At 37.8% G+C, this 26,315-nt stretch overlaps 1 protein-coding gene across 1 annotated transcript in view; it reads right to left on the bottom strand.

Annotated features, from left to right (window-relative positions):
• Window positions 1-26,152, bottom strand: part of POLR2B (RNA polymerase II subunit B) — a 29,946-nt gene extending 3,794 nt beyond the window's left edge. Inside the window, exons 1-18 of the mRNA XM_043970959.1 lie at window positions 26,004-26,152; window positions 19,700-19,772; window positions 16,054-16,204; window positions 13,848-13,960; window positions 12,711-12,930; window positions 11,486-11,644; window positions 10,902-11,066; window positions 9,897-10,093; window positions 9,581-9,700; window positions 9,156-9,342; window positions 7,932-8,075; window positions 7,593-7,732; window positions 7,391-7,502; window positions 5,341-5,495; window positions 4,676-4,874; window positions 3,141-3,309; window positions 1,098-1,194; window positions 375-469 (exon numbers count right to left, since the gene is read on the bottom strand). Of these exons, the coding sequence (XP_043826894.1) occupies window positions 375-469; window positions 1,098-1,194; window positions 3,141-3,309; window positions 4,676-4,874; window positions 5,341-5,495; window positions 7,391-7,502; window positions 7,593-7,732; window positions 7,932-8,075; window positions 9,156-9,342; window positions 9,581-9,700; window positions 9,897-10,093; window positions 10,902-11,066; window positions 11,486-11,644; window positions 12,711-12,930; window positions 13,848-13,960; window positions 16,054-16,204; window positions 19,700-19,772; window positions 26,004-26,022 (2,515 nt within the window). The 5' untranslated portion in view covers window positions 26,023-26,152. The remainder of the gene's footprint in view (window positions 1-374; window positions 470-1,097; window positions 1,195-3,140; window positions 3,310-4,675; window positions 4,875-5,340; window positions 5,496-7,390; window positions 7,503-7,592; window positions 7,733-7,931; window positions 8,076-9,155; window positions 9,343-9,580; window positions 9,701-9,896; window positions 10,094-10,901; window positions 11,067-11,485; window positions 11,645-12,710; window positions 12,931-13,847; window positions 13,961-16,053; window positions 16,205-19,699; window positions 19,773-26,003) is intronic.
• Window positions 26,153-26,315: the final 163 nt, after the last annotated feature.

The raw sequence follows: 26,315 nt of genomic DNA, 5'->3' as shown, positions 1-26,315 counted from the left end.
ACACCAAAAAAATCAGTCTCAATACTTGTCATGTCAAATATTGACTGCAAATGGGAAAACTGAGGAATAATGTACATTAAAAGATGGAACTGTAAAGCTTAATTGAATATATCAATAAAACATGGTCTTCTGATATTCTGCAAACTTCCCCCTTAATACAATGCCCAATGTGAACTAACTACAAAGAATTTTGATCCCAATTTTATTTGGATCATTTCATTTTAGAGAACATATCCTAATTTTGTGGTACAAATCTAAAATACAGTGACCTAAATCACATGAAGAAAAAAACTCAATGGCCTACTAAATCAAGTAGGAATGGTATTTTACAATTAAAGTGAATTCTACAATTTATACACATTGGCCTCTCTTACCCTGGCATGTTTCACGTGTCGGTTTTTCAAAAACCTCTTCTTGGTCAAATCCTTTCTTAGATTCCTGTTCTTTGTAAGACCGATAAAAAACTGATCTGAAAAATAAGACACAGAGGCTCTAAGGCAACTTCTCTAGTAGAAACGTGATAGATTCTATTTAATGATGAACTTCAAGTAATTATCACTTCACAAATATAGTGCAAGATTCAAAGAAAAAGACAAGAGGAATGGTAAAGAGAATAATTTCAAACCTAAAATGGCTTTCACATAGACCAGAATCAACACAAGATAGATGCCACTTCAAAATCAGCTTTTTCCTTAGAACTGAATGACACTTCATCTCACTAGGAGTCACCTGACTACAGATAACACTAGAGTTTGCCGGCATTTGAAAGTCATTAGGCTTTCTATATTGGAAAATTCCATGATATTTTGTGCATATGCCTCCTTCAGCAATCATCATCTATATGCAATGCAATGGCTTTGAGCTAATTCACAAAACCCCTCGAATGGAAGTAAGATCAAAATGTTTCAACAGGAAAATTTTCACTAGTTGCAAGATGGCTTAAAATGGAGACAAACTGCTTTCAGATTGAACTTTAAAGAAACTAAATATGAATTTCAAGAGGTGAGATGTTAGCTAAAACAATAAAAAAGAAACAAGTCAAAAAGATATCTTTAACACTCCCCTGTTTGTATTTAACAAAATTTACAAAAGCTGACCTGAAAAATCCTCTATCAACAGCAGAGCGGTTCATGATAACAGAATCTTCTTGATTATATCCAGTATATGATGCAATAGCCACAATTGAGTTTATACCTGAAATATAACCACCAAAAAAAAATTTAGAATCCAATGCATTTCTTCATATTTTCTAGAAAACTATCTTACAGGTGTGTGTGTCTTAACCTTTGACTACTGTAATGATTAGGCTCACTAAACAATTTTTATCCTTTTAATACACATTCTGTCAAGCAATTGCTTTGACATGAAAATAATGTTACAAACCCCAATGCTGGTTATCTCCAGTACAGCTGCTACTCATGGCCAATCTTATTATTGTCACTCCCAGTCCAAACCCATTTTCTTCCACAGTCCACCGATTCCTTTCCCTATGGCACTGGAAAAGTTTTTCAGAGCCATGGCCCCTGTGCATTACCAAAGACCTGGAGCATCAGTTATCGGGGGGGGGGGGGGGGGGAAGCCCAAACAATATTCTGTATAACTGAATTGGTTTTCTATATTCCAGCTAAATAAGAAATCACGTTTTTGTATTTTTAAAAAAAACTGGTTAGTGCAAAAGTAAGCCAAAAGTTCTTTCACTCCTTTGCTGGGGATGAGGTATCCCAACTGATCCATCAGCAGTAGAGGAGCTAAATGGTGCTGGCAATCACCAAAGAACACAATGCTTCTTACTGCCTTCTAGCCCCAGGTTTTCAAAGGTCTGAGGGCAGGAAGAGAGATTAGGGATAAGGGGAAGACCGCAGGATGTCCTCATATAGCACTCGCGCGCTCGCGCTCTCTCTCTCTCTCTCTCTCTCTCTCTCTCTCTCTCTCTCTCCAAAGCCCTTGTCACATGCCACCATTGGTATGCATCATAAGCAGCTGATTTTTGCAATAGTAGAGCTAAACTCTAATCAAATATTCCTCCTGTACTGCCACTATATGAGTTGTTACAGTGAAAACACTAAAGTAGTGTTTCTTTCAACAGGATAAATTCCAAAAATACCCATCATTATGAGAAAATCTGCCAACAAAGGTAGAACTAGATGACATAGGGATGTATTCTACAATGTAGTCTTTCCCCTTAAAATACAGTGGACTGTTGCCCCCCCCTTGCTAAGAAACAGCATGGGGTGGGATGCTCCTGACTCTCAAGACAGTCCTCCCCACTCTATGACAGAGGCTATACAAAGGTTCTGACTGGATGCCTGACCCTTGGGAGGGCCTGTACTAAAGCCCTTCCCTTAGCCAAACGTAGGCCTATTGGCTACTGTGCCTTTATCTGAGAAAGTACCACAGTTTTAGATGTTCTCTCTTACACACTTCCTTCTCTGGCCACTACCACCCCAATCTAGACCTAAGATAAGGACCTCTTATGACTTGTTCTAAACAAAGGTCAACCTTGTTAACAGAACTTTGTAACAAGAGCATTTGCTCATTAATTTTCACTGTATACTGCGACAGTCAGTTATGTTCACCAAGAAAGAAAATCAAATTAAAACTAAAGGAAAGCACGAGGGGCACATGAAAGAACAGAATTAGAAGGTCAGAAAGGCAAAATTCCCCTGCCTGGAATAACTCCAGGTCTGCTTTAGCCATTACTCTAAACAGTCCTCTACATCAAGAAAAAAAAAAGAGATTTTTAAAAGTCTAGCTATTATCCTGCAGTTCTACATACTTCTAATTCCAGAGAAGAAATGTACTTCATCAAATCATGCTATCCAAATATTTTTCAAAAAGGAGAATTATATCCATAGTCAAGAGCATGAGATCAGTACGGATAGAATAATACTAGATTCTTCAGTACAACAGTAACCCCTTGTGGAAGACTGAGTAAATTAACAATTCTAGCAACAGATTTCCCTATCAAAATGCTACAGTCCCTCCACTAACTACAAGGCTGGGCCTCTTTGCAGCTCAACACAAATTGACTAGTTAGATGGCTAACAGATGATTACCTAGATTTAAGTTCTAAAGTGACAATGATGTCAAAGAAATATACAATCACCTTGTTACATGTGGGAGGTAATAAACTAACATACCTGCTGGCAACTCTCTAAATCGTAGATACTCCATGGACCGTGTAGTCACAAGAGGCTTTTGAGGATAATAAAGCACATGAGCCAATGTGTCCATACGAACATGGAAGTTGGTAATATAAACACCCATCGCCTGTTTACCCATAGCAGACTGATATGTGTTTCTAGGAGACTAAAGGCAAAAAGATGCAATGTCACAAATATTAAAGCACATGAAACAATGTATCCTATAAAAGGAACTAGATTCATCTGATAATCTGTGCAGCAAGTCAAAATGGCTTTCCTTTCCCTTAAATGTTAATAAAATGGTACATTCAACATCAAAGAATAGTTCCTTGAATAGATATTATAGTTCTCAATAATGAAATACAACAGTGAAGACATTCATATATTAATAATATAAAAAAGACGTTAATCACTACAGAACACCAAGCTTCATGAATGACTCTACAAATATAGTTATAGTCAGTATATACATGTTCCTAACTGTTTTTTTTCCTCCTTTATATTATTTTGTATAAAATTTTTCAAATGTTTGTACATTCCAGACATTCATCAGTCTTTATGAAAATATGTCACATTATACTGATGATGGGCTATTTCCCAATCTTTGACATTAAGGTTCCTAACTCCAAGTATTTTCATACAATTTTTTTTCTTTTTAATTATTTCCTTGATAGCTATTACCAATATTAAGATTACCAAATCAATAGGCTTGACTGACCAATCACCTAGCTTTTGTTAAACACTGCTAAATTATCTTCCAACATGCAGGCACACAGGCAAAGTACAGGCATACCTGTTTTCTCAAAGCCCCCAAAACATTAAGTTTTATCATATTTACTTATTTCAGCTAAATTAATGGATGCTAGTGTCACATTCTGGTTAACAGTAATTAAATAATAGAATTTTTTAAACTTAGAATATTTTTCCAAGATTCTGTCTATTTGTTTTCTCCTTTATAAACTGGAAGTTCACAAACTTCACTATTTGATCTTCCCACTCCCCACCTGTGATTCCACATTATCCTGATAAACTTATTTCTATTCCCTATATATTCTGGAAGTTAACCCTTTATCTAACAAGTTTATTGAAATATCTTCTTAAAGTGTTGCTTTTCTTTTTATCTTTGTTTTCATGTATTTAAATGTTTTAAAATTTTAATAAAATCAAATTCATCAAACCTCTCTGATAATCTCTTCCACTGCTCTGGTAATCCACAGGTGGGATAAGCATACTGTTAAGTTTCTATTGGGTTTTTTATGGTTTTTGTTTTTTGTATTTACTTGTCAATTCATCTGGAGTTTACTGTGGTATATGATGGGAAATAAGAGATACAAATTTCTTTTTCTCCATGTTATCCACTTTGCCCAACAGTATTACTGAATAATAATTCCTAAAAATATACTCTCTTAGTTAGGAAGGGTTTTCTCAAAAACAGATCACTGTACACTAGACTCACGTTTTATTATATTTTCCCACCTTGCTTATTATGATTCCTCAAGTTTATATACTGTGAGATAAAAAGCACTACTAACCTGATTATGATCAGGAAAAGGAATAATAGACGCGCACACACCAAGGATCATTGATGGGTGAATTTCACAGTGGGTATAGGTAGAACAATAAGCAACTCCCTTCTCCTGTAAGTCGTCTGGAGTCATGGCAAGCATCACGGTTTCTTCTTCCAGAGTATCAATATATTCTACCACTCCACTGGCCACAAGATCTTGCCAACTGAAAAAGTAAACAAGTTTTCCCAATTCTTTATTCCTAAAATCCTATAAACGTTTTAAATTTATACTTACAGCCTTTATTATCTTTACTGTTTCCCTTTTAAAAATATCCTGTTATGTTTGAACATGATAGAAAGGCCCTAATGCTGAAATGTAGTAGTGTTCAGTTGTTTCCAGCTCTCTATGACCTCATTTGGGGTTTTCTTGGCAAAGATACTGGAGGGGTTTGCCATTTCCTTCTACAGCTCATTTTCCAGATGAGGATATTGAGACAAACAGGGTTCAGTGATTTGCCCAGGGTCACCTAGCTAGTAAGTGTCTGAGGCCAGATCCCCCCAATTTCAGGCTCAGCACTCTCTAGCTGCCCTAATACTGAAATACAACTGTCAAAGTCCACTGTTTGAGAAAAGCATAATTCTCAAATGCAAGCCTTCAAAGTATACACATTTTCCTCCTTAAATTCCTACCTGTAATTGTTATATTCACGTTCTTTTAACTGATCAATGTGCCTCTTCTTCAAAAGTAGCTTCTGTTTTTCAACAATTAAAAGTGGTCTGCAAATTCGGCCTGCATCTGTATAAATCCGAATCTCTCGCTCTCGAATATCTCTGATCATAGAAACCTATTTTTTTTTAAACAGAAAAGGATGATTTATCTTTATTTTCTCAATGTCATTAAGGTTTAACTTAAAAAAAAAAAAAGAACAAAATTCACACAAAATTTCTGAAAATAGTTGTTAAAAAAAGAATACATATAAGTTGTCATTTAGCTATGATAGACACTACATATAAAATAAATTCAAAATTTGTGTTTATATAGGTAAAAAATTACACTTGCTTAATTAGATAATGCTGTCCAAATGAATGCCATGCACCTAATAAATGAAACATTTCTCCTAAAATCTCCAAGGTAGCCAGTAGTACAATTTAATTTTTTGCCTTCTCACAGAAAATATAAAGGTGTTCCCAATTGGCTATGCTTCACAATATACCTGATACCACCATTCTACAATCTACTGAAGACCTTCACCTTCCTGGTCCTAAGCCTCTCTCTGTCACTTAACTACTAAAAGAGGCAAATGCCTTGTACATCAATATGCTTAGAATGACATTACTATTAACAAAAAGTGACATTTATATAGTGTCTTAAGGTTTACAGAGAACTTTTCTCACAACAACACTGAAGAAAGTAGCATTTTATACCACTTTACAACTAGGGAAACTAAGGCAAATAACCAATTGATCCCTGGTCAAGGCTGTCAAGATTAACCTCTGCAGCCACTAGGATCCAAAACAATGGTGTTTAAGGACACTATGAGACTACTGAAGATCTACTATAGCTTTGGAGACTCATCCAAAGCTAAGCATCAAAGAATGATATACTGTACCTAAGATCTGAGATAGCTTGAACGGCACTGTGACTTCCCCCCCAAAAAATACCTGTCTTTAATACAAAGGAGAGTAAAAAACCTGCCAAAACAAGAACTGTGACTTATCAAAAGATCCTGAGTTTGGGCAAATTATACATTAACAAACTGGAGTAAGATTTTCCTATTAGAGAAAAGATATAATCAGTTGTGCCTGACCAAAGGACTCAAGTTTCTGCCTTAAGGAAATTATCTGCTGCTCTGTAAGGACAGGTAAGTTTCATTTGCAAAGAATCTCCAGAGTAGTGGCAAGAGGTCAAACACAAGACTATAACTGGAGGACAAATTCAAGGGACTCTAAGGAAAAAAGCAAATACTGACAAAATACATGCCAGGTGCCTTCTATTCAGTCAGAGAATCCTAATTCCACCTTAAAATATAAAAGTGGCATGCCTATCTTGAAAAGTACCTAGGAACTAAAAAAGAATTCCCTTATCTTCTCCCGTTTATGAAGGAGTATAAACCACAAGTACGTCTCTGGTACAGATATCTCTCCTCCCACATTCAGGATACTATGTGGTAAGCAGGTGATGCTGACTGGTAATAAACTTACTCCACCTTCCTAGGAAATATATAGTACTCAGACCTAGGTTTAAGACCAGAGAAAAGAAATCCAAAGTTGGTTCACAGTGGGTCAGTGAGCTGTATTCTTGGCATTCGAATGACATAAATAAGGATGAGATGCTTTCCTGCAATTCAAATCACATTCTCTATTAACTATGCAAAGAGACCAGACCTAATCATGAAGCAGAAAAAGAAATAAGTGCTGTGAGGATTTCCAAAGAGTAGAGGTATGTCCAGACTCAGCAGGATGAGGAGAGCTACCACCTAAGGTACTTTTAGATTCAACCAAATCTAAAAGTACTTCACAAATCAGAATTACAATTAATGTTATGACAGGTATAGTAGACATAATGAATGGGCTGAAAATCTAGGCTGAAACAATTCAATTAATGTTTCTGGGCAAAAGGTCTCAACAAGAATTAAGGGAAACGTATTCAAAGAAGCCTAAGGAAAGTTAACTGGCTAATCATACGAATTACTTTAAAATAATCTATCCAAAGCTGAAATCTCTAATTCAGGAAACTTACTTCAGACACAATGATATCCATCTGGCGTCGCAACTTTCTTAGCGTATTCATAAGCTGTTCAGGATCTTTATGTATTCCAACCCAGCAGCCATTAACAAAGATCTTGGTTGCACTAAAATTAGATTTTTAAAATGCTGTATATAGTTATTCCTTATTAAGCAAAACTCAAAGAACCACCACCCCCATAAATTCTCATACGAACTCAGCAATAGCAGCAGGAGAAATTTCTTCTAGGTTTTCCATACTCCATTCTTCCAAAAACTCCAGAATTGGAGAAGGCTGAGATCCAACAGAAATATAAGCCATCAAGGCTAAATTCTTCACAAGTCCTACTGCATGGCCCTTAAAAAAAAAAAGTGGTCATTAATTTAACAAAATCCATCAAAAATCTATTTCAAACCTTTTTTATTTAGTTTAACATCCCAATCATATACTAACCACAGCATTTATAAATCCCAGAACTGAGGTGCATTACAAACTGAATTTTTAAAATAAGGATGTTAAATTAATGATCAGCTGGATTGATGTTTTGAAATATTACCTCTGGAGTCTCAGCAGGACACACCATTCCCCACAATGTATTATGCAACTGTCTTGGCTTTGCTAATTTACCATCTCTACCAATTGGTGAGTTCAAACGACGCAGGTGAGAAAGAGTAGATGCAAAGGTCAGACGGTTTAATACCTGGGGAAATGAGTAAAATTAGTAAAGTTAGACTCAATTTCTCCTGTTCTTCATCATAATCTGTCAAATAGCAGCCAGAGCTAAATTTGAAGGTGTAAGACAGTTAGGATTTGAAATTGCAATTCTACCTTATGTAGCTTTTAATACTAGAGCTTCCCAGAATCTATAATACCTTGTGGCTGGGAGTAAGGGAAGGGAGAGTGTCCCTGGAAATAGTGACTGGTTTCTGAAGGTGAAACAAATCACTTTAGTGTACATAACAACCCGGTCAACAAAACATGCAAAAAAAAAAAATTCTACTAGATTAGATTAATATATTCCCAGTTTTCTATGAAAAGTTAATAACATCAATCTATCAACAAACTTTTCTGCATATACCCTCACTTCTTAAGCAAATTCTTAAACATACTATCAAAGAAAATGATGGGGGTTGTTTATTTTCTTAATGAAAGCAGGGCAGCTAGGTGGCACAGTGGATAGAGCACCGGCCCTGGAGTCAGGAGTACCTGAGTTCAAATCCGGCCTCAGACACTTAACACTTACTAGCTGTGTGACCCTGGGCAAGTCACTTAACCCCAATTGCCTCACTAAAAAAAAAAAAAAAGAAAAGAAAGCACACACACTGTTTGTTTGTATTTTTGAGCAACTTCCCATCACTAGTTCTGTGAGGCAGCTATAGTCACTACACATACACTAAGAAGATACATTGAAATACTCTTATGGTACAGTATAACACAAATGATGCTTAAAATATTGAATATCCAACAATTAACTTCTAATTTGGGAACCTTTAAAATATGGACAATATATTAACAGGAACTATTTTCTCCTCATAAGTATTCTAACTTATTCAAAATTACACTGAATAAAATGAAATGTTAAAAATTAAGATTTCCTTTACAATGATAATCAGTTAATGAATAAATTTCCCAATTTAAAAGTCCCTAATGATTTCACATCTGGAACAAATACAGCATCTTACAGATGAACAACCCAGAAAAATAAATTCATGTAGGCATTGCTAGGAGTCTACTACAAATTTTAAAGTTAAACCAGAAGTTATGTTTGTCAAAACCTTACCTGAGATACTCCCGCTCTAGCCTGGTGAGCCTTCTTTTGGTCACCCCAGTTCCCAGTAGCTAAAGAATATTTTAAGCCATCTGATATGATCCTTGTTTTAATTGCCAACTCCAAGTTGAAGTCCTTGCCTCTATCAATAAATTTCTGGGCATATATCCTCACTTCTTTAAGTAAATTCTTAAACATTCTGTCAAAGAAAAATATTTTGTAAAAACATTTATTACACTCACAACATGTCAAATATCTGATTGAACAGACTAAAGTCATTGGTAATATTAATATAGCTTAAAATTATTTACTTACATACATACACACACACACACACACACACAAGAGCAGGTTCCTGTGTTTCTACGCTTTCCATAAACAGTTTTGCTCCTATGTCATGACTCATCGGATCTAGCTGTTTTTTCTGTAATTCTTACCCTCTAAACAAGAATGCAAGCAGTGGACCAGCCAGATCCAGTCTCTTGTTTCCGTAGTGATCTCTGTCATCCAGCTCCCTTCTTCCCAGAGCGGCCAGAAGTAATCTATGAACCATATACCTAAAACCAAAAAGAACCCCAGATTTTTCTCCTTTTTCCAGGATTAGAGAACAGGGAAAGCATTTAGCCCAAGATGAAGCATAATGTCCACCTATTTTATAAACATATAGCAGAAATTTCAATTGGACATTTTTCACTTTGAACAGAAATTGCTCTCTTATATAGCAAAGCATTCAGAACAAAACAAAAAACATACCCCAGGAAATAGGCTTTTTTTGTTTCACAAAAGTCGCTGACACCAACATGAGGAAGCATTTCTTTTTGTAAAACTTCTTTTGCATATTTAATTCTTTTCTCCTTAGTAACACCAGGCTTTGCTCCTCTTGAGCCAATAAAATTGAGTGCGACATTCTGCTCCTGGATGACAAAAGCTTCATCCAAAGAAGGTTTGACCTATATATTTAAAAATTAAAACAATAATTACTTTCAATTCAATATTCCACATCCCAAAGAAAGACCTACCACCCAGTTTATCCTTCATTAAATATCCTTAATAAGTCTATCGTTTGCTTGAAAATATATAATAAAATATAAAATCACAAAGTTATATAAATTGGATGGGACCTTGGAAATCCAAGTTCTTTGATAAATCCCAACAATTAAAATTTCCCTTGAAAAAATTATCAGGAGCTGCACTTTCTAAAAGCTTTCAATGAAGAATGGTAAATTAACTTTAAAAAAATACAAGTATGTTTGCTCTGCCATCACTAAATTAAGTACTAAGTAAGGTCCTGGGGTTGGATGCACCCTGGGGGGCAGGGGGGAAGACGAACAAAAAAATGACAGCATTCCACCAATCTGAGTTCTTTTTTTGCCTCTAGCTATGTTCTGGGATTCGTACACATTGAATTTAACAAATATTAAATACTTATCTTCTATGCCAACATCGTATAATGAAAATTAATATTTATAACACTAACCCTGAAGCAAACCTCATGTAGGAGTCAGTCATCAAAAAAAAAGGTTAATCAGTTATTTACTGTTCTCTCCCTAAGATTGGAATATAGGCCAGGGAATTTTAGAAACATTTTCAACGAGGGTTAAAATCAACTGAAAATTCATTAGAGATCTTCAATTAACTCGAAAATTAAGTTAATCCATTCACCAAAAACCACCTAATGCCTGAGCATTCAAGTTTGAAGTGGTTTTTACAATGCCCCTCAACTGACTAAATGAAAAAATGGATTTGACTTTCACATACCATTTCCATCATCTCTGGATCTTCAAAATCATAAATAATATGTTCTAAAATGTCTCTGTCGGACACGAATCCTAATGCTCGGAACACAATGATAATGGGAACTTCTTGCTTGATGTATGGTAAAGTAGCTACAATGCGCTGGCCAATTGCACTCTTTTTTGCACCCTACAAAACAAATGAGTAGCACACAAAAGCACATAAATACACCTCTAATAAAATGGTTTGACTATTTCACTCTATGCATTTCATAAGCACACCTCCCACCCAAAGAGTAAGATTCAAATCACCTGAAATTGGTCTCACATTTTTCGCATCTGGGTTATAAGCAAAGTGTTCAAATAAGACAAAATCCCCACAGCCTCACACATACTTTCCACCAAGTTTTCCTCAGACCTGGACAATAGTGAGGTGCACTCTGGCTGTACAGAAATTAACTAACTAATGCCCCAGGAGTACACCTTCTGTGGGTGAGGGGGAGTGGAGAGGAAACATGCCCACAAAGTTGAGAGAAGGTAGATGAGAAAAGAAAAACAAATGTTAACTGAGTGCTAAGCCCAGAGTGGCTTCTGATTACTGCTCCATACCTGTCCTCCTCTTGCCAGCATGCTAACCCATATAGTACTTGTTGGTCGGGAAGAATTCTCCAGACATGACCTACATTCTCCTGTATACGCATACTTGGAATCTTTTTTGGCAAACACATATACTGTGTTCGTTGCCATTTTCTCTTGAGCAATCAGAACCTATATAGAAGACGGAGGAAAAAAAAATAAGTGTTAACGACAAAATATCTTAAAATCCCTAACATAGGGGGTGAAAGCATCCAAATTTTCATGTTTAGTCTATGATCATATAGTATAGAAAAATAATATTGTTAATAGCTTTAGCTCCCTTTATTCTAAAATTACTAAAACACTTTATTGAAAGAATAAGTCTTGATCTCCACAAGTTATTCATGTCGTACAAAACTCTAGGCAGAAATGTGCTAACATAAGTGTTGTCCTAAATATGCAGTATGTTTTCAAGAAACTGTGACAAAATTTTAAACTAGTTTAAATTCTAGCAACCAAATTTCCCACACCTCCCCCAAGATTCTAGTACCTAAAGTTTGCTACTGTTAAAATATTTTTTCTGTTTTCCAGAGGTAAAGCCCAGCATGAAAGCTGTGCCCTGAGCTTGGCATAACAATAATCCTTTGAACTCACCTTTTGGATGAACACAGCCACAACAAAATCCAAGAATTGTTTCACATAATTTTTATATTTCTTTTACCAGCACCAGGTGTTCTCTGACCTCAGACAAGCATCTATAGTACCCATGTTCTGGTCATGAAGCCCTGCTATGACTCAAACTTGTCTCATTGTTGCTGTTACCCCTCATTGTGAGGGCTACAGCTCACTGCGTAGCCATTGGTATAAAAGTATTGAGATCTGATCACACTAAAGCATATGTGTCTAATTCCCCTCCTTGCTTACAAGAATTTTCCTCACTTTGAAATTAAACTGATACCTGAGTCTCCTGTTTCTAGCTTAGATGCTGGTTCCATACCTTCACAACCCTGTATTTTTCCAACTTAAACTTCTGTTATTTGTCTTTTTAAAAATACATACAAACGCTAATCTGTAAAAGAATTACTCATTTTGGGGCAGCTAGGTGGCACAGTGGATAGAGCACCAGCCCTGGAGTCAGGAGTACCTGAGTTCAAATCCAGCCTCAGAGGCTTAACACTTACTAGCTGTGTGACCCTGGGCAAGTCACTTAACCCCAATTGCCTCACTGGGGGGAAAAAAAAAGAATTACTCATTTTACCTTTTCTGATCCATTAATAATGAAATAGCCACCAGGATCAAGAGGGCATTCATTTAATTCACAGAGATCACGGTCGGTTAAACCATTTAGCAGACAGTATGTTGAACGAAGCATAATTGGAATTTTTCCTATAAATGTTTTTTGATGCTGTGTCTGAAGCTGTTCTTCTCCCTCTTTAATAACTGTTTTTGTGATGTCCACATAAAGAGGAGCAGAATACCTTCAAAAATAAAAACAAAGTGAAAATAAAAACAAACTTTGTCTTTTTTTATTTTTTAATCTTTGTTACAAAGTGCTTGACTGTGAGTGAAGACCTGAGTCAATTCCTTTCTCAGACAGTAGCTATGTATCTCTCTTAGTTTCAGTTCCCCTATTTGTCAATTTCTAGTGCTCTATAAATGCCATTATTGTGAGGGGAGGGGGGGTGTTAAGAAAACATCACAGGAGATTGTGTTGGACTTGAAATCAGAAGTGAGTCTGAAATCTACTTCACTCACGATCTGCCTCCCTCATTAAACTGAGCTCCTAAAGGGAAGGGGCTGTCTTTTGCTTTTCTTTGTCTCCCCCAGCATTTGTCACAGTGCGGGCACATAGATGGCTCTTAAGAAACATTTATTATCTAACCCTAGGCAAGTCACTTAACCTCTCAGCCTCAATTCCCTCTTCTATAAAATACAGATGATAGAACCTACCTTATGGCGTTGTTGTAAGGATCAAATAAGATACTATGTAAAAAAGACCTTGCAAACCTTAAAGTGCTATGTAAATGCTAGCTATTACTATTATTTTTGCAAGGGAAGGTTAGTGGGATGGATGGGGTTATGTGACATATTTGTAAACAAATGTGCTATAAAAAAAAGGCATCAATAAACAAAGAAAAGAAAAACAAAAGTTTTGGAATGACCCAGGTATTCCCTAATCATTAATCCTATTTGCATTAGATGAAAAGAGCTTAATTCTTTCATTAATAGGTCAATTATGTATAAACACTTTAGAGTTCACAAAGTGTTTTGCTCACCACACTACCAACATGAATGAATACTGAATGAAGACACTGAGGCACCATGAGATTATGTCACCTGCCCATGCCTTAAAAGGTTATACATCAGCTGTCTACAATAAGGAAATGTTTCTTACGTGAGATTCCTCAATCTGGCTTCATTTGGCATCATAGGAGAAGGAGCCCCATCTCTTTCCCAGTGAGTAGGCTTAGAGAGATAAATTTGTTCAAACTTCAGCAGATATCGAGGCTGAAATTAGACAAAGATATAGCAAATTCAAATCGAGGCATTATCATATTTTTACAAAAGTTACAATGATCCGTTGCTGACTGCCAATACATTTAATCAGATTACTAGAGCAAGCACAATCTTTCTAGTCTGTTTCCTTTTCCATCCAACTTTCAATGCCAGGCAATGCAATGGACAATCTTAGACTCAGAATCAAGAACACCTAAGATCAAATCTTGCCTCAGGAGGTCACTGAACTTATCTGGGGAGAATAGACTGTTCTAAGGATCAGATGAGATGACATATATAAGGTACCTCATAAACCTTAAAGTACTACAGAATGCTAATTGTAAGGATCAAATCCTCTATCTGGCCAGCTAAGTATGAAGCTGTGTGGGCCCTGAAAAGTCAACACAGACATTCTGTGCTTGTAATTTTCAACTTAAAAGCTTTCTTAACATTCAGATGTAAAGGACAAATGAAGATCTGAGAATGACCTGAAAACACAATCTATTGCTACGAATCAAATGTGTCTCATTGTTGCTGTTACCCCTCACAGTCTATTGCTGAGTTGTTTATTCAATAGTTATTCACGCTGCCCATATCATGATCCTTAAGAATAGACAGTTAACTCAGTCCTAGAGAATTAAATCTGTGATTCTGACCCCATGCTCTTTAAAAAAAAATGGACCTGGGGGCAGCTAGGTGGTGCAGTGGATAGAGCACCGGCCCTGGAGTCAGGAGTACCTGAGTTCAAATCCAGCCTCAGACACTTAACACTTACTAGCTGTGTGACCCTGGGCAAGTCACTTAACCCCAACTGCCTCACTAAAAAAAAAAAAATGGACCTGATGGAATTTTTTATATCTGAAAATTCAGACCCAATGGACAGTGGCAGGCGTATTGTTGTAATTAAGTTCTAAGCAGAGCTAGGATAGCTGTGGTCAGGTGCATGAATGGCTTAGAAGCCTGGAAATAATAAGACATTCAGCACCTGAGCCAACAGTCATTTGTCCCTTTCTGTTTCAAGAGCTACCTCGGGGGCAGCTAGATGGTGCAGTGGTTAAAGCACCGGCCCTGGATTCAGGAGTACCCGAGTTCAAATCCGGCCTCAGACACTTGACACTTACTAGCTGTGTGACCATGGGCAAGTCACTTAACCCCCATTGCCTAAAAAAAACAAAAAAAACGAGCTACCTCCAAGCTCAGGAGGACAGCTGGACTACAGATTGTTGCTTCTAGTTTGTTCCCACTCTAAAACATTCTAAAAATGTCTGTCACCTCCTCCTAAAACACTGTTGCACACATTTGCTTTGTTTAAAGAAAAACAATTGGGGCAGCTCGGTGGCACAGTGGATAGAGCACTGGGGAGGGAGGGAGGGAGGGAGGGAGGGAGGGAGGGAGGGAGGAAGGAAGGAAGGAAGGAAGGAAGGAAGGAAGGAAGGAAGGAAGGAAGGAAGGAAGGAAGGAAGGAAGGAAGGAAGGAAGGAAGGAAGGAAGGAAGGAAGGAAGGAAGGAAGGAAGGAAGGAAGGAAGGAAGGACGAACACTGGACAAGGAAATGTCAGTCAATTCTAGTCCTGGCTCTTTCATTAGTTCACTGTGTGACCTTAGGCAAGTCACTCTGGGCCTCAGTTTCTTCCTCTATAAAAAAGAAATCATCCAGTTCAAAAGCTCAAAGGGACCTTCCAACTTCCAACTGCTCTATGACGTTTTTTACTTTTGATTATATATGCAGACTCTGGGGATAACCCATAGCAAATTTTCAATTGCAGGACGGTTTCCCTTTGTCATACAACACAACACCTTTTTAAACCACCATTCTTTTTCACTGGCATATACAAACTCACTTTAATATTAACGGAATCTAGCGATAATTAAGAAGTTAAGTGTGCTTGGAGAAGAAAAAAGAGGTAGACTCATAGGATGGACTATACCATGAAAAGAAAGGATCTTTATTGCCCCTTCAAGAGGACAGATAGTCCAGGTAGCTGTATATGCTAACAAATGAAACAGCCATCCAAACTGCCTAGTATACTATTTGCCCTTAAGCCAGGAAAGGCCTGAAACTGCAAAAATTAGAAGCTGCTTGAGGTGTCTTATGCATTATCTTACCGGTTCTTCAACCTCTCCAGTAGCATGCTGAGCTTCAGCTTGTAAATCTATAGGTGGGGCATCCTCCACAATTCTCTGCACAGACATCTGAATGAACTCATCGAAAGAATCCAGCTGTTGTCGGACCAAACCCTTCTCATCAAAATAGGAACTGAGAAAATAGTTCAAAGATTAAAGTCAGGTATAACCTAAGAATGTTTTCATTGATGTTTTCAATTTTTCTGTTATCATTCCATTCAATAATTATCCATGGAACACCTGCTTTGTGCCCAGGAGTGTCTAACATGTCACGGGATAGCAAAAATGAACAAAGCATTGTCTATGTGCCTGAGCTTACATCTACTTGGGGAGACAATATTTATGCATACATAAATTTTAGAAACTATAAGATGGCATATTATCAATGATGAGAAATTAAGTACCACATTGTGGTTAAAAAAAAAAAAGGTAAGTAATGTATAATTTCAGTGAAGGGAGAGATCAATGTTAGCTAAGACAGTCAGAGATAGGCCAGCCAGAGAAGGATGTTGAGTGACCACTGAAATATATGGGAAGGGAATTACTAGAAGGGAAAAAACATAATAAGCAAAGACATATGTGGGAATAAGCACAGGTTGTTCAAGGAACAGTGAAGAGACCAGCCTAAATGAAATGGCTGGTTCAAGTTGAGGGAGCAGCGGGACATATGGTCAGTTAGACAGTGTAAAGTCAGACTGTACGTAATAGTAGATGTCGGGATGACCTGTGACCTTTTCCTATAGGCAGTATTGATCCCCAATAGCTTCTGTGAGCAGGGAAAGGTTAGTAAAAGGAGGACCTTAGGAATATTAGTCTGTCAGAATTGCAGAACAGACTTTAGGGGGAAGAGACTGGAGTAAGAAGTCATAGCTATCTGCCAAAAAAAAAAAAAGTCATAGCTAAGAGCAAGAGGTGATAAAGGACTGGACTAAGGTAGCAGCAATAAGAATGGGAAAGCACTTCAGAGAAGAAGTATCAGGACTAGGTGACTAGAACAGAATTAAAGACAAGGGAGGGGTCGAAGATAACTACAAGTTTCTAAACTACAAGACAGAGGAATGGTAGTGCCACTAACAGAAATAAGCTAGCTCTGAGTAGGAGAAGGGAGGAGGGAGAAGTAAATAACTGTAAGCTTAGTTTGGGGCCTGCTGTTTTGTTGAGCTTGAAGTGGGAGCAGTGTCCAAGTGAAGTATCTAGGGTAGGACCTGGTGATGCAGGACTAAAACTGAAGTGAGGGGTCAAAATGAAATACAGAAATTGACACATCACCTTCAAAACTGAGTTAAAATCATCTAAATTCATAAGTTCTCCAGAGGAGGGGTTCAGTGTAACCAAAGATGTAAATAGGGAAATCGCAGACAGAGAAAAACAGAGGGTACTTCATGTGTTTGTCTTCTTAAACAAAAACTGAACCTTGGGGAAAATATTCATGGAAATGAGGCATTCAGGGAAATTACAGAAGTACTGGGGAAACTGGAGAACAATAGTTATGCAGTATCATTAAAATTCAATAAACATGGATAAGTGGACTGCAGGATCAGAGATATAGTGCTAGAACAAACCTCAGAGCTAATTGAATCCAACCTCCCTCATTTTACAGATGAGGAAACTGACAAAGCCCAGTAAAGGCAGAGGCTCCCAGTCCTAGTGCTCTTTCCAGTAGACAATGCTGTATCTGACTAGCAGTATTCTAATGGCTAGCAGATACACAGAAAAACAAATCATACTTTCTGCCTTCATAGAGATTTCAATCTAACAGTAGAGATAAGACACATATACGAGTAAATAGGTTAAGTGCATAAGAGAAATACAAACTGCTAGGAGAGAGTCAAAGAAAGAAAGATACTTTCAACTAGGAAAGTGGGAAGTAAAGAACATCTGGAAAAGCTTCACAGAGAAGACTGAATTTGAGCTGGGCATTGATGGGGGGCGCAGCAGAGATATGTTCCAAATACAGGGAGGGGCCTACATAATAATGCATGTAGGCAGGAAAGGGCAGGAAGAATTCATGAATAATAAGCAGTATATTTTCTCAAGAAAACAATTACATGTGAAAAGGAAGAGTATAAGATAAAACTCAAAAGGGGGAACTGGAACCAAGATGTGAACAGCTTTGAAAGTCAGTCCTCTAAGGGCTAGGGCCTTTATTTTTGTAGATAACAGGTAACTCAGTAGAGGTTTTCAAATAGGTAGATGACATGATCACAACTCTGGCAACTTTGTGTCCGAACAAGGAAGGAGGAAGAACAATTGGATGGTGCCACAATCCAGGAAAAAAGCAAAGATGGTCTCAACTAGGGGAATGGCAGTAGGAATGGAAAGAAGGGACTAAAACAGAGATACATAGGATCTTGTAGCTATGTTTTCTTTATTCACTTCACGGATGAGCTGTGTTCTGAAATTTCCCGATTATTTGGAATTTGGAATGCATTCTCTCCAAAATCAAATATTAGATAAGTTGTAAAGCCACCCCAAAAAGGCCTGTCTATAATATAATGTACCTGAGGTATTATACTAGGCAATCTATCGCGACTTCCATTTAAAACAATGTTTTTGTAGAAATGATAATCCAAGTTTCAATATAGGATATCAAAAAATACATTCTTTTTTTTTTTTTTAATTTTTTTTTTTTTTAGTGAGGCAATTGGGGTTAAGTGACTTGCCCAGGTCACACAGCTAGTAAGTGTTAAGTGTCTAAGGCCGGATTTGAACTCAGGTACTCCTGACTCCAGGGCTGGTGCTCTATCCACTGTGCCACCTAGCCGCCCCTCAAAAAATACATTCTTCTCATTTTATGATCACAGGAGATGGGTTTCCCTCAGTTCCATCTACAGGTGGAAAGACTCTTATCTTTCCAGTAAGACAGGAACTGATAAGGAGAGTATAGAAATCGGACAGGGGCTCTGGCGAAGGAGTGAGACTCTAGAGTAAAGAACCTGACAATGGCTTGAGAAGTTTAAGAGAAAAGAGAACTCTGTGAATGGTGAGAAATACAGCAAGCAGCAAAGGGGAAAGCAGAGCTTCTACTCTTCCTTTAAAAGCTGGAAAAAGGAAATGCTTCATTTCACACAAAAAAGAAAACTGTGGTAAATGATATTTTACGGTTGACTCTTTAAATCTGAGACTTTCTGTTAAAAACTACTTTTATCTTAAAAAAAAAAAAACTACTTTTTTAGTTAGCTAAGAAAATTCCTTCTGTCCAGATCACTCTCTGACCCAGAGTTTATAGAACATTTGCCACACATCAAAAGTTTACTCAGGGGACAGCTAGGTGGCATAGTGGATAAAACATGAGCCCTGGATTGAGGAGGACCTGAGTTCAAGTCCAGCCTCAGACACTTGATACCTACTAGCTGTGTGACCCTGGGCAAGTCACTTAACCCTCATTGCTCTGGGGGGGGGGAAATCTGATGACTTCTGCAGGCAGCTAGGTGGCGCAGTGGATAGAGCACTGACCCTGGATTCAGGAGGACCTGAGTTCAAATCCGGCCTCAGACACTTGACACTTACTAGCTGTGTGACCCTGGGCAAGTCACTTAACCCTCATTGCCCCTCAAAAAAAAAAAAAAAAAAAGAATGCTGACAAGTTTTCTCAGAAAACCTCTTCAGTTTCTTTGAAAGAAATTACCTAATAACAATCCAGCAAGCTTCTTGCCATAAATCTGGGGTGATTTCATCATCATCTTCATCATATTGCATATCTACAAAGAAAAATAAATACTTTATTATTTTTCTGTAGTACGATCACATACATGCTGCTCTTTGGAGTCAATAAAACAAAATTTTTAAAAAGTAAAATTAAACTTTCCCCCCAAAGGATTCATAATGAAAAAATGCTACTCACTGCCAGAGAGAAAACTGATGAATTCAGAGTGCAAACTGAAATATCATTTTGTCAGTTTTTTATTTTTCTTGCTTTTGTGAAATATGACTAATATGCAAATATACTTTGCACAATTTCACATGTGTAACTGATAACAATTGCTTGACTTCTCAGGACTTGGGGAAAGGGGTGAGATGGAAATAATATGGAACTCAAAATTTAAAAAGAAAAGAATGCCAAATTGGAAAAAACTAAATTTTTTTTCTTAATTTTCTAAGCCTTTTCCCAATTTCCTTAGTAACATGCCTGTATTCTCACACTCATATCACATACAAATCATCCTCAGCTCATAGGTTTGTGTTTTAAAAGTTCATTTGTAGGGGGGCAGCTAGGTGACGCAGTGGATAGAGCACTGGCCCTGGAGTCAGGAGTACCTGAGTTCAAATCTGGCCTCAGACACTTAACACTTACTAGCTGTGTGACCCTGGGCAAGTCACTTAACCCCAACTGCCTCACTAAAAACAAACAAAACAAAACAAAAAAAACACAGGGAGCATCAATTTGGAGCAACTAGGTAGCTCAGTGGATAGAGCACCAGCCCTGGAGTCAGGAGGACCTGAGTTCAAATCCAGCCTCAGACACTTAACACTTACTAGCTGTGTGACCCTGGGCAAGTCACTTAACCCCAATTGCCTCACTAAAAAAAAAAAAATCATTTGTAAATTAATCAAGAAAGAAAGAAAAGCAGCCAATGACTTGTTTCCCATTCAAATGTTATAGCCACGGGGCAGCTAGATGGCACAGTGGTTAAAGCACCGGCCCTGGACTCAGGAGTACCTGAGTTCAAATCCGGCCTCAGACACTTGACATTTACTAGCTGTGTGACCGTGGGCAAGTCACTTAACCCCCGTTGCCTAAAATAAAACAAAAAACAAACAAACAAAAAAAACAACCAAACAAATACTATAGCTACACTTTTCTATTACAAACACTTCTTCAAAAAGACAACCGTATAATGCTGAATGTAGAGAACCCTAAATGGCCATCATAAGAATCAAATGACAGGAATCGATTAACATGTACTGATACTACTACTAACTCTCTATGCCAGGCACCATGCTAAGCATTGGGGATACAGAGATCAAAAACCAGTCCTTGTGCCCCAAGAAACCTTGAGGGCAGGCCCTGTCTTTTGTCTCTTTTTGTATGCCCAGCACTTGGCACAGGGTTCACAGTCAGAAAGTAAATGATTTATATAGCGGGCTGAAGTTTGTATTTTATCTTAGAAGCAATAGGGAGCCACAGAAAGTTTGTAAGCAGGGGACTGATATGATTATATCTGTGAAGATGATATTTATTAGTTATATGGAGGGGTCATCAGAGCACGAAGAAACGAAACAGAGAAGCTAACTTGGGAGCAATTGCTAAAGTGCAGACAGGACTTCTGTGATTTCTGGCAAGTCACTTAACTTTTCTGAGTCTCAATTTCCTCATTTGTAAAATGAGGGAGTTGGACCAGGTGACCTTGAAGGGGTCCTTCCAGCTCTATGATCCTATGATTTCCAAAGCATTTGCAAACTAAGCCATGAACAGGACAAACACAAAATGAAACAGAAATGCAGCAATTTTTTTTTAACTTCAAGGAGAGTGGAATAAGATATTTAAACCCCACCACATTAATACCCAATGTGTTATGTGAAAAAGTGGTAATGATCATTTTTTTTAAAGATAAATCAGAAAAAACTGCTGGACTTAATTTCTCATACAAAAGAAATCTGTGCTGACCCTTTATCTCTTGGAAGGAACCATTCAAAAAGAACAAAAAACATCAGTGATTATACTTGAGAAACATTTTAAAGCACCAATAAATGTGTGAAAATAGTACATAGTAAGGCTTCCTTAATGAAAGAAACATTCAGAATATTTTCTACTGTACATCTTTAAGGTTACACAATTCAGATTATTTTCTCCATCACATCTTTAAGGTCATATAACTAATGAAGAAATGTAAAAAAGAATTTTGCCTAAGTTATACCAAAGGTAGCACAGAGGTCCTCTTCAGCAAGGTGTCTCCTATGTGTATATTAAAATGATGTAAGAATGTATGATTGGGGCAACTAGGTGGCGATGTGGATAGAGCACTGGCCCTGGATTCAGGAGGACCTGAGTTCAAATCCAGCCTCGGACACTTGACACTTACTAGCTGTGTGACCCTGGGCAAGTCACTTAACCCTCATTGCCCAGCCCCCTCCCCCCCCAAAAAGAATATATGATCAATGCAAGTAGGAATAGCATTACTCAACAAAACACTAAATAGTGCAATCAAATAAAGTATTGAAAACTGAGAAAATAAAATTGATTCTAGTCTATAATTGGTTTCATTTTGTATCACCAACATTTTCTATAACTACCTGTCATGTTTCATTTGACTCTGAGTTGTTTGGAAGTTCAACTTTCCTATAAATCACTGTCTCTGAGTTAAGTTTAGAACTTCAGTTTTCCTTCTAACCAAACACCTGTTCTATTCTTGTATCAAGGATATGTTATCTTTCAAGGATGCTGGTGGATGCCAGGGAGTCTGGTCTGTTATCTCTGTACCACTGGATGTCCTTGAAGAAAGTCTGGTCTGTTATCACCATGAAACCAACTAGTCATGCAAGTGGACACCACCAATGAACTCTCCATAGCAACAATATGGAGAGAAGAGTTGTTGCTAGCCCTGCATTCCAAATTTCCAACATTTAATATGGTTTTTCCCATCTCTGATGCTACATGTTTTGTAACCAACCATATTGTTTTCCCTGTCTATGATGCTGCCTTCTAGTTTTTGTCCACAAAAATAATCTGTCAGGGGCAGCTAGGTGGCGCAGTGGATAGAGCACCAGCCCTGGAGTCAGGAGGACCTGAGTTCAAATCCGACCTCAGACACTTGACACTTACTAGCTGTGTGACCCTGGGCAAGTCACTTAACCCAATTGCCTCACCAAAAAAAAAAATCTGTCAGCCCTCATTCAAGGGTCTTAGCTAGCTGAGAAGCCTGAGTCCTTGTTTATTGGAACATTCATGCTTTGCTAGTAAGTTGACTATGCTTAGTGCTTTGTGCCTCAGTTTATCTTCATTTCAATTGAGACAGTATGACATAAGGAGACATGTTCATCTAATGTGCTCAAAAAGGTCATGAGAAATGTGTTGCAGAGTGTAAATATAAAGATTCCATGTTTCTGACAAGGTTATCCTTCTATTGGGGGGTGGAGTTTAGGAGGGGAGACATTACTCAAAAGTAGCTTTAAATTTAAATCACTCAATTCACAATCCCTTTGACTCCCTTCTATGAACACCATTCCCCTATATGTGTTGTCATCCCCTATTAGAACATAAGACCAGTAACTACAAGGTCTTTCTCAAATTTCTGAATTTATAGCCACACCACTTACCATACCATTGGCACATATTAAATGCTTAATGATTTTTCATCAATCAGGTTTTATGGTGAGATGGCCTTACCATCTGTCCTGCTCTGACATCTTCCAAACTCCTCGATACTAAAATCTGACCTACTGGCACACCCTGGGGACTTCCTGGCCTTTCCATCCACCTTGCAGCTGGATTCTCATTTGTGTCATCTACCCCAAATAGAGTTTAAGTTCCTTGAGAGCATGATCTGTCTCATTATTTCTATGTACATCCTCAATTCTTAGAATGTAATAATTGATTTTTCTTCTTTTATTCATTCCTTTAGATTTGCAAAATACCAAGAAGGGAAAATGAGGATGGTAATCAAAATGGTAGCAAAGCTAAAGACAAGATGAGAAAGGACTGGAAAAGAAGTTAATGCCTGGGGGCAGCTAGGTGGCGCAATGGATAAAGCACCAGCCCTGGATTCAGGGGGACCTGAGTTCAAATCCGACCTCAGACACTTGACACTTACTAGCTGTGTGACCTCGGCAAGTCACTTAACCTTCGCTGTCCAGCAAAAAAAAAAAGAAGTTAATGCCTATCGACTGAGGAATGGCTAAAAAAAATTATGGTACATGAAAGTAGTAATATGACTGAGCATAAAAAACAATGTGAATTCAGGGAAGAAAGGAAAGATGTGTAAAATGATGTTGTGGACATCAAGCAGAACCAGGAAAACAAAGTACACTACAAAAATATACAAAGTACAAAAAACCTTCAAGTGATGCTCCTAAATAAATTTTAAAGCAAGTTTCTCTGATGAAGGTTTCATTTCTCAAATATATAGAGAACTGAATCAAATTTATAAGAACATGAAGCATTCCCCATTTGATAAATGGTCAAAGGATATGATCAAGCAGTTTTCAGATGAAGAAATCAAAGCTATCTATAGTCATATGGAAAAATGCTCTAAATCACTACTGATTTAGAAAAATGTAAATTAAAGCAACTCCACGGTACCACCTCTTATCTAATATGACAAAAAAGGGGGGCGGCTAGGTGGCGCAGTGGATAGAGCACCGGCCCTGGAGTCAGGAGTACCCGAGTTCAAATCCAGCCTCAGACACTTAACACTTTACTAGTTGTGTGACCCTGGGCAAGTCACTTAACCCCAACTGCCTCACTAAAAAAAAAAAAATGACAAAAAGGGAAAAAGACAAATTTTGGAGGGGATGTCAGAAAACTGGGACATTAATGTAGTATTGATGGAATGGTGAATTGTTCCATCTATTTTGGAAAACATTTGGGACTATGCCCAAAAAGGATATAAAACTGTGCAGACCCTCTGACCCAAAAATAGCTCTACTAGATCTGCATACCAAATAATTTTTTTTTAAAATGGAAAAGGATCTACGTGGACAAAAATATTTACAACAGCTCTTTTTGTGGAGGCAAAGAATTGGAAAATGAGGGGATGCCCATCAATTGGGGAATGGTAGAACAAGTTGTGATACATGATTGTAATGGAATATTGTGCTGTAAGAAATGAGGAGGAGAGGGGGCAGCTAGGTGGCACAGTGGATAAAGCACTGGATAAAGCACTGGCCCTGGATTCAGGAGGACCTGAGTTCAAATCCAGCCTCAGACACTTGCCACTTACTAGCTGTGTGACTTTGGGCAAATCACTTAACCCCCACTGCCCCACAAAAACAAAAAAAAATCCAAAGAAATGAAGAGGAGAATGCTTTCAGAAAGTCTTACATGAACTGATGGAAAGTGAAGTGAGCAAAACCAGGAGAACATTGTACACAGTAACAAACAGTATGATAATAAACTGTGGAGACTTAGTTATTCTTAGCAACACAAAGATCCAAGACAATTCTGAAGGACTTATGATGAAAAATGCTATCCATCTCCAGAAAAAGAACTGAATCAGAATGCAGACCAAAGCATACTAGTTTTTATTTTATTTTGTTATGAGTTTTGGGGGGTATGAGGGGGAATTTGTTTTCTTTCACTACATGACTATTATGAAAATGTTTTGCATTACTAGTATAATCTATATGAAACTGCTTGTCTCTTAGGAAGAGGAAAGGGATGGGAGAGAGAGAATTTGTAACTCAAAACTTGAAAAAAAAACTAATATTAAAATTTTACATGTAATTGGGGAAAAATACATTTTAAACAAAAAGGAATGATGTTCCTAGCTCTGTAGACTTTTACCTATAAAGAACTTTAGAATCCATCTTATCCAACCTTTTCATTTCATAGGAAAAGGAAAATTAAGTATAAAAAGGTTAGGAGGCCCGAGAAGAGCTGAAAAATTTCACCTCCTCCTATTTTCTTCAATAAGTGGGGTACTATAGGTGGAGAATATTTTCTATACAAACACACTGTTCGATTTGCTGAACCGATTTTTAAAACAAAAGGGTAACAACAGGAATAGGACTATACCCAGGGAAGAATGTATTGTAAAGCCAAATACATTAATAAAATTAAAATGACTAAATCAAAAGCAAGATGGGTAACGGACACAGAAGGACCAGGATCATCAGTTCTATTCATTATGTGTCACGGACCTCCGTGCCGCCCGGGCCTCAACTTGAGAAATGAGACTCTCGTGAAGGTTGAGTAACGAAAAATATAATCGTAATAAAACAAAGATCCTTTCCCTCGGCCATTCCCAGGAAGTGTTCTTAAGTGGGTCTCTTACCCTCGTCTGCGTCGTACATCTTGGCAAATAATTCTCAATACTGGCAAGAAAGAAAAAGAAAGGAGCAGACGACAGACACTCCGACAGACGAGCGAACTCGAGTGAGCTATTTCCGGAATTCCCGGCAGACCTTGCGCCTCGACCCTATACCTCAGCTCAGGAACCTTCCGGTTCCTGCTTCGACTTCCGCACGCTCAGCCAGAGGTTAACTGCGCGGTGTATGGTGGGGACGTTACGCGGAGTGGGCGGGCTATTTAGCGTTCCGACTGCGCCGGCGCGGACAGAGTGCAGAGGAGGCGGGGTTATGTGTAT

The sequence above is a fragment of the Dromiciops gliroides genome, chromosome 6 (genome assembly GCF_019393635.1).
Source record: "Dromiciops gliroides isolate mDroGli1 chromosome 6, mDroGli1.pri, whole genome shotgun sequence".
Taxonomy (NCBI): domain Eukaryota; kingdom Metazoa; phylum Chordata; class Mammalia; order Microbiotheria; family Microbiotheriidae; genus Dromiciops; species Dromiciops gliroides.
The sequence above is the reverse complement of the archived record's forward strand: the minus strand, read 5'-3'. Positions and strand labels throughout refer to the sequence as shown.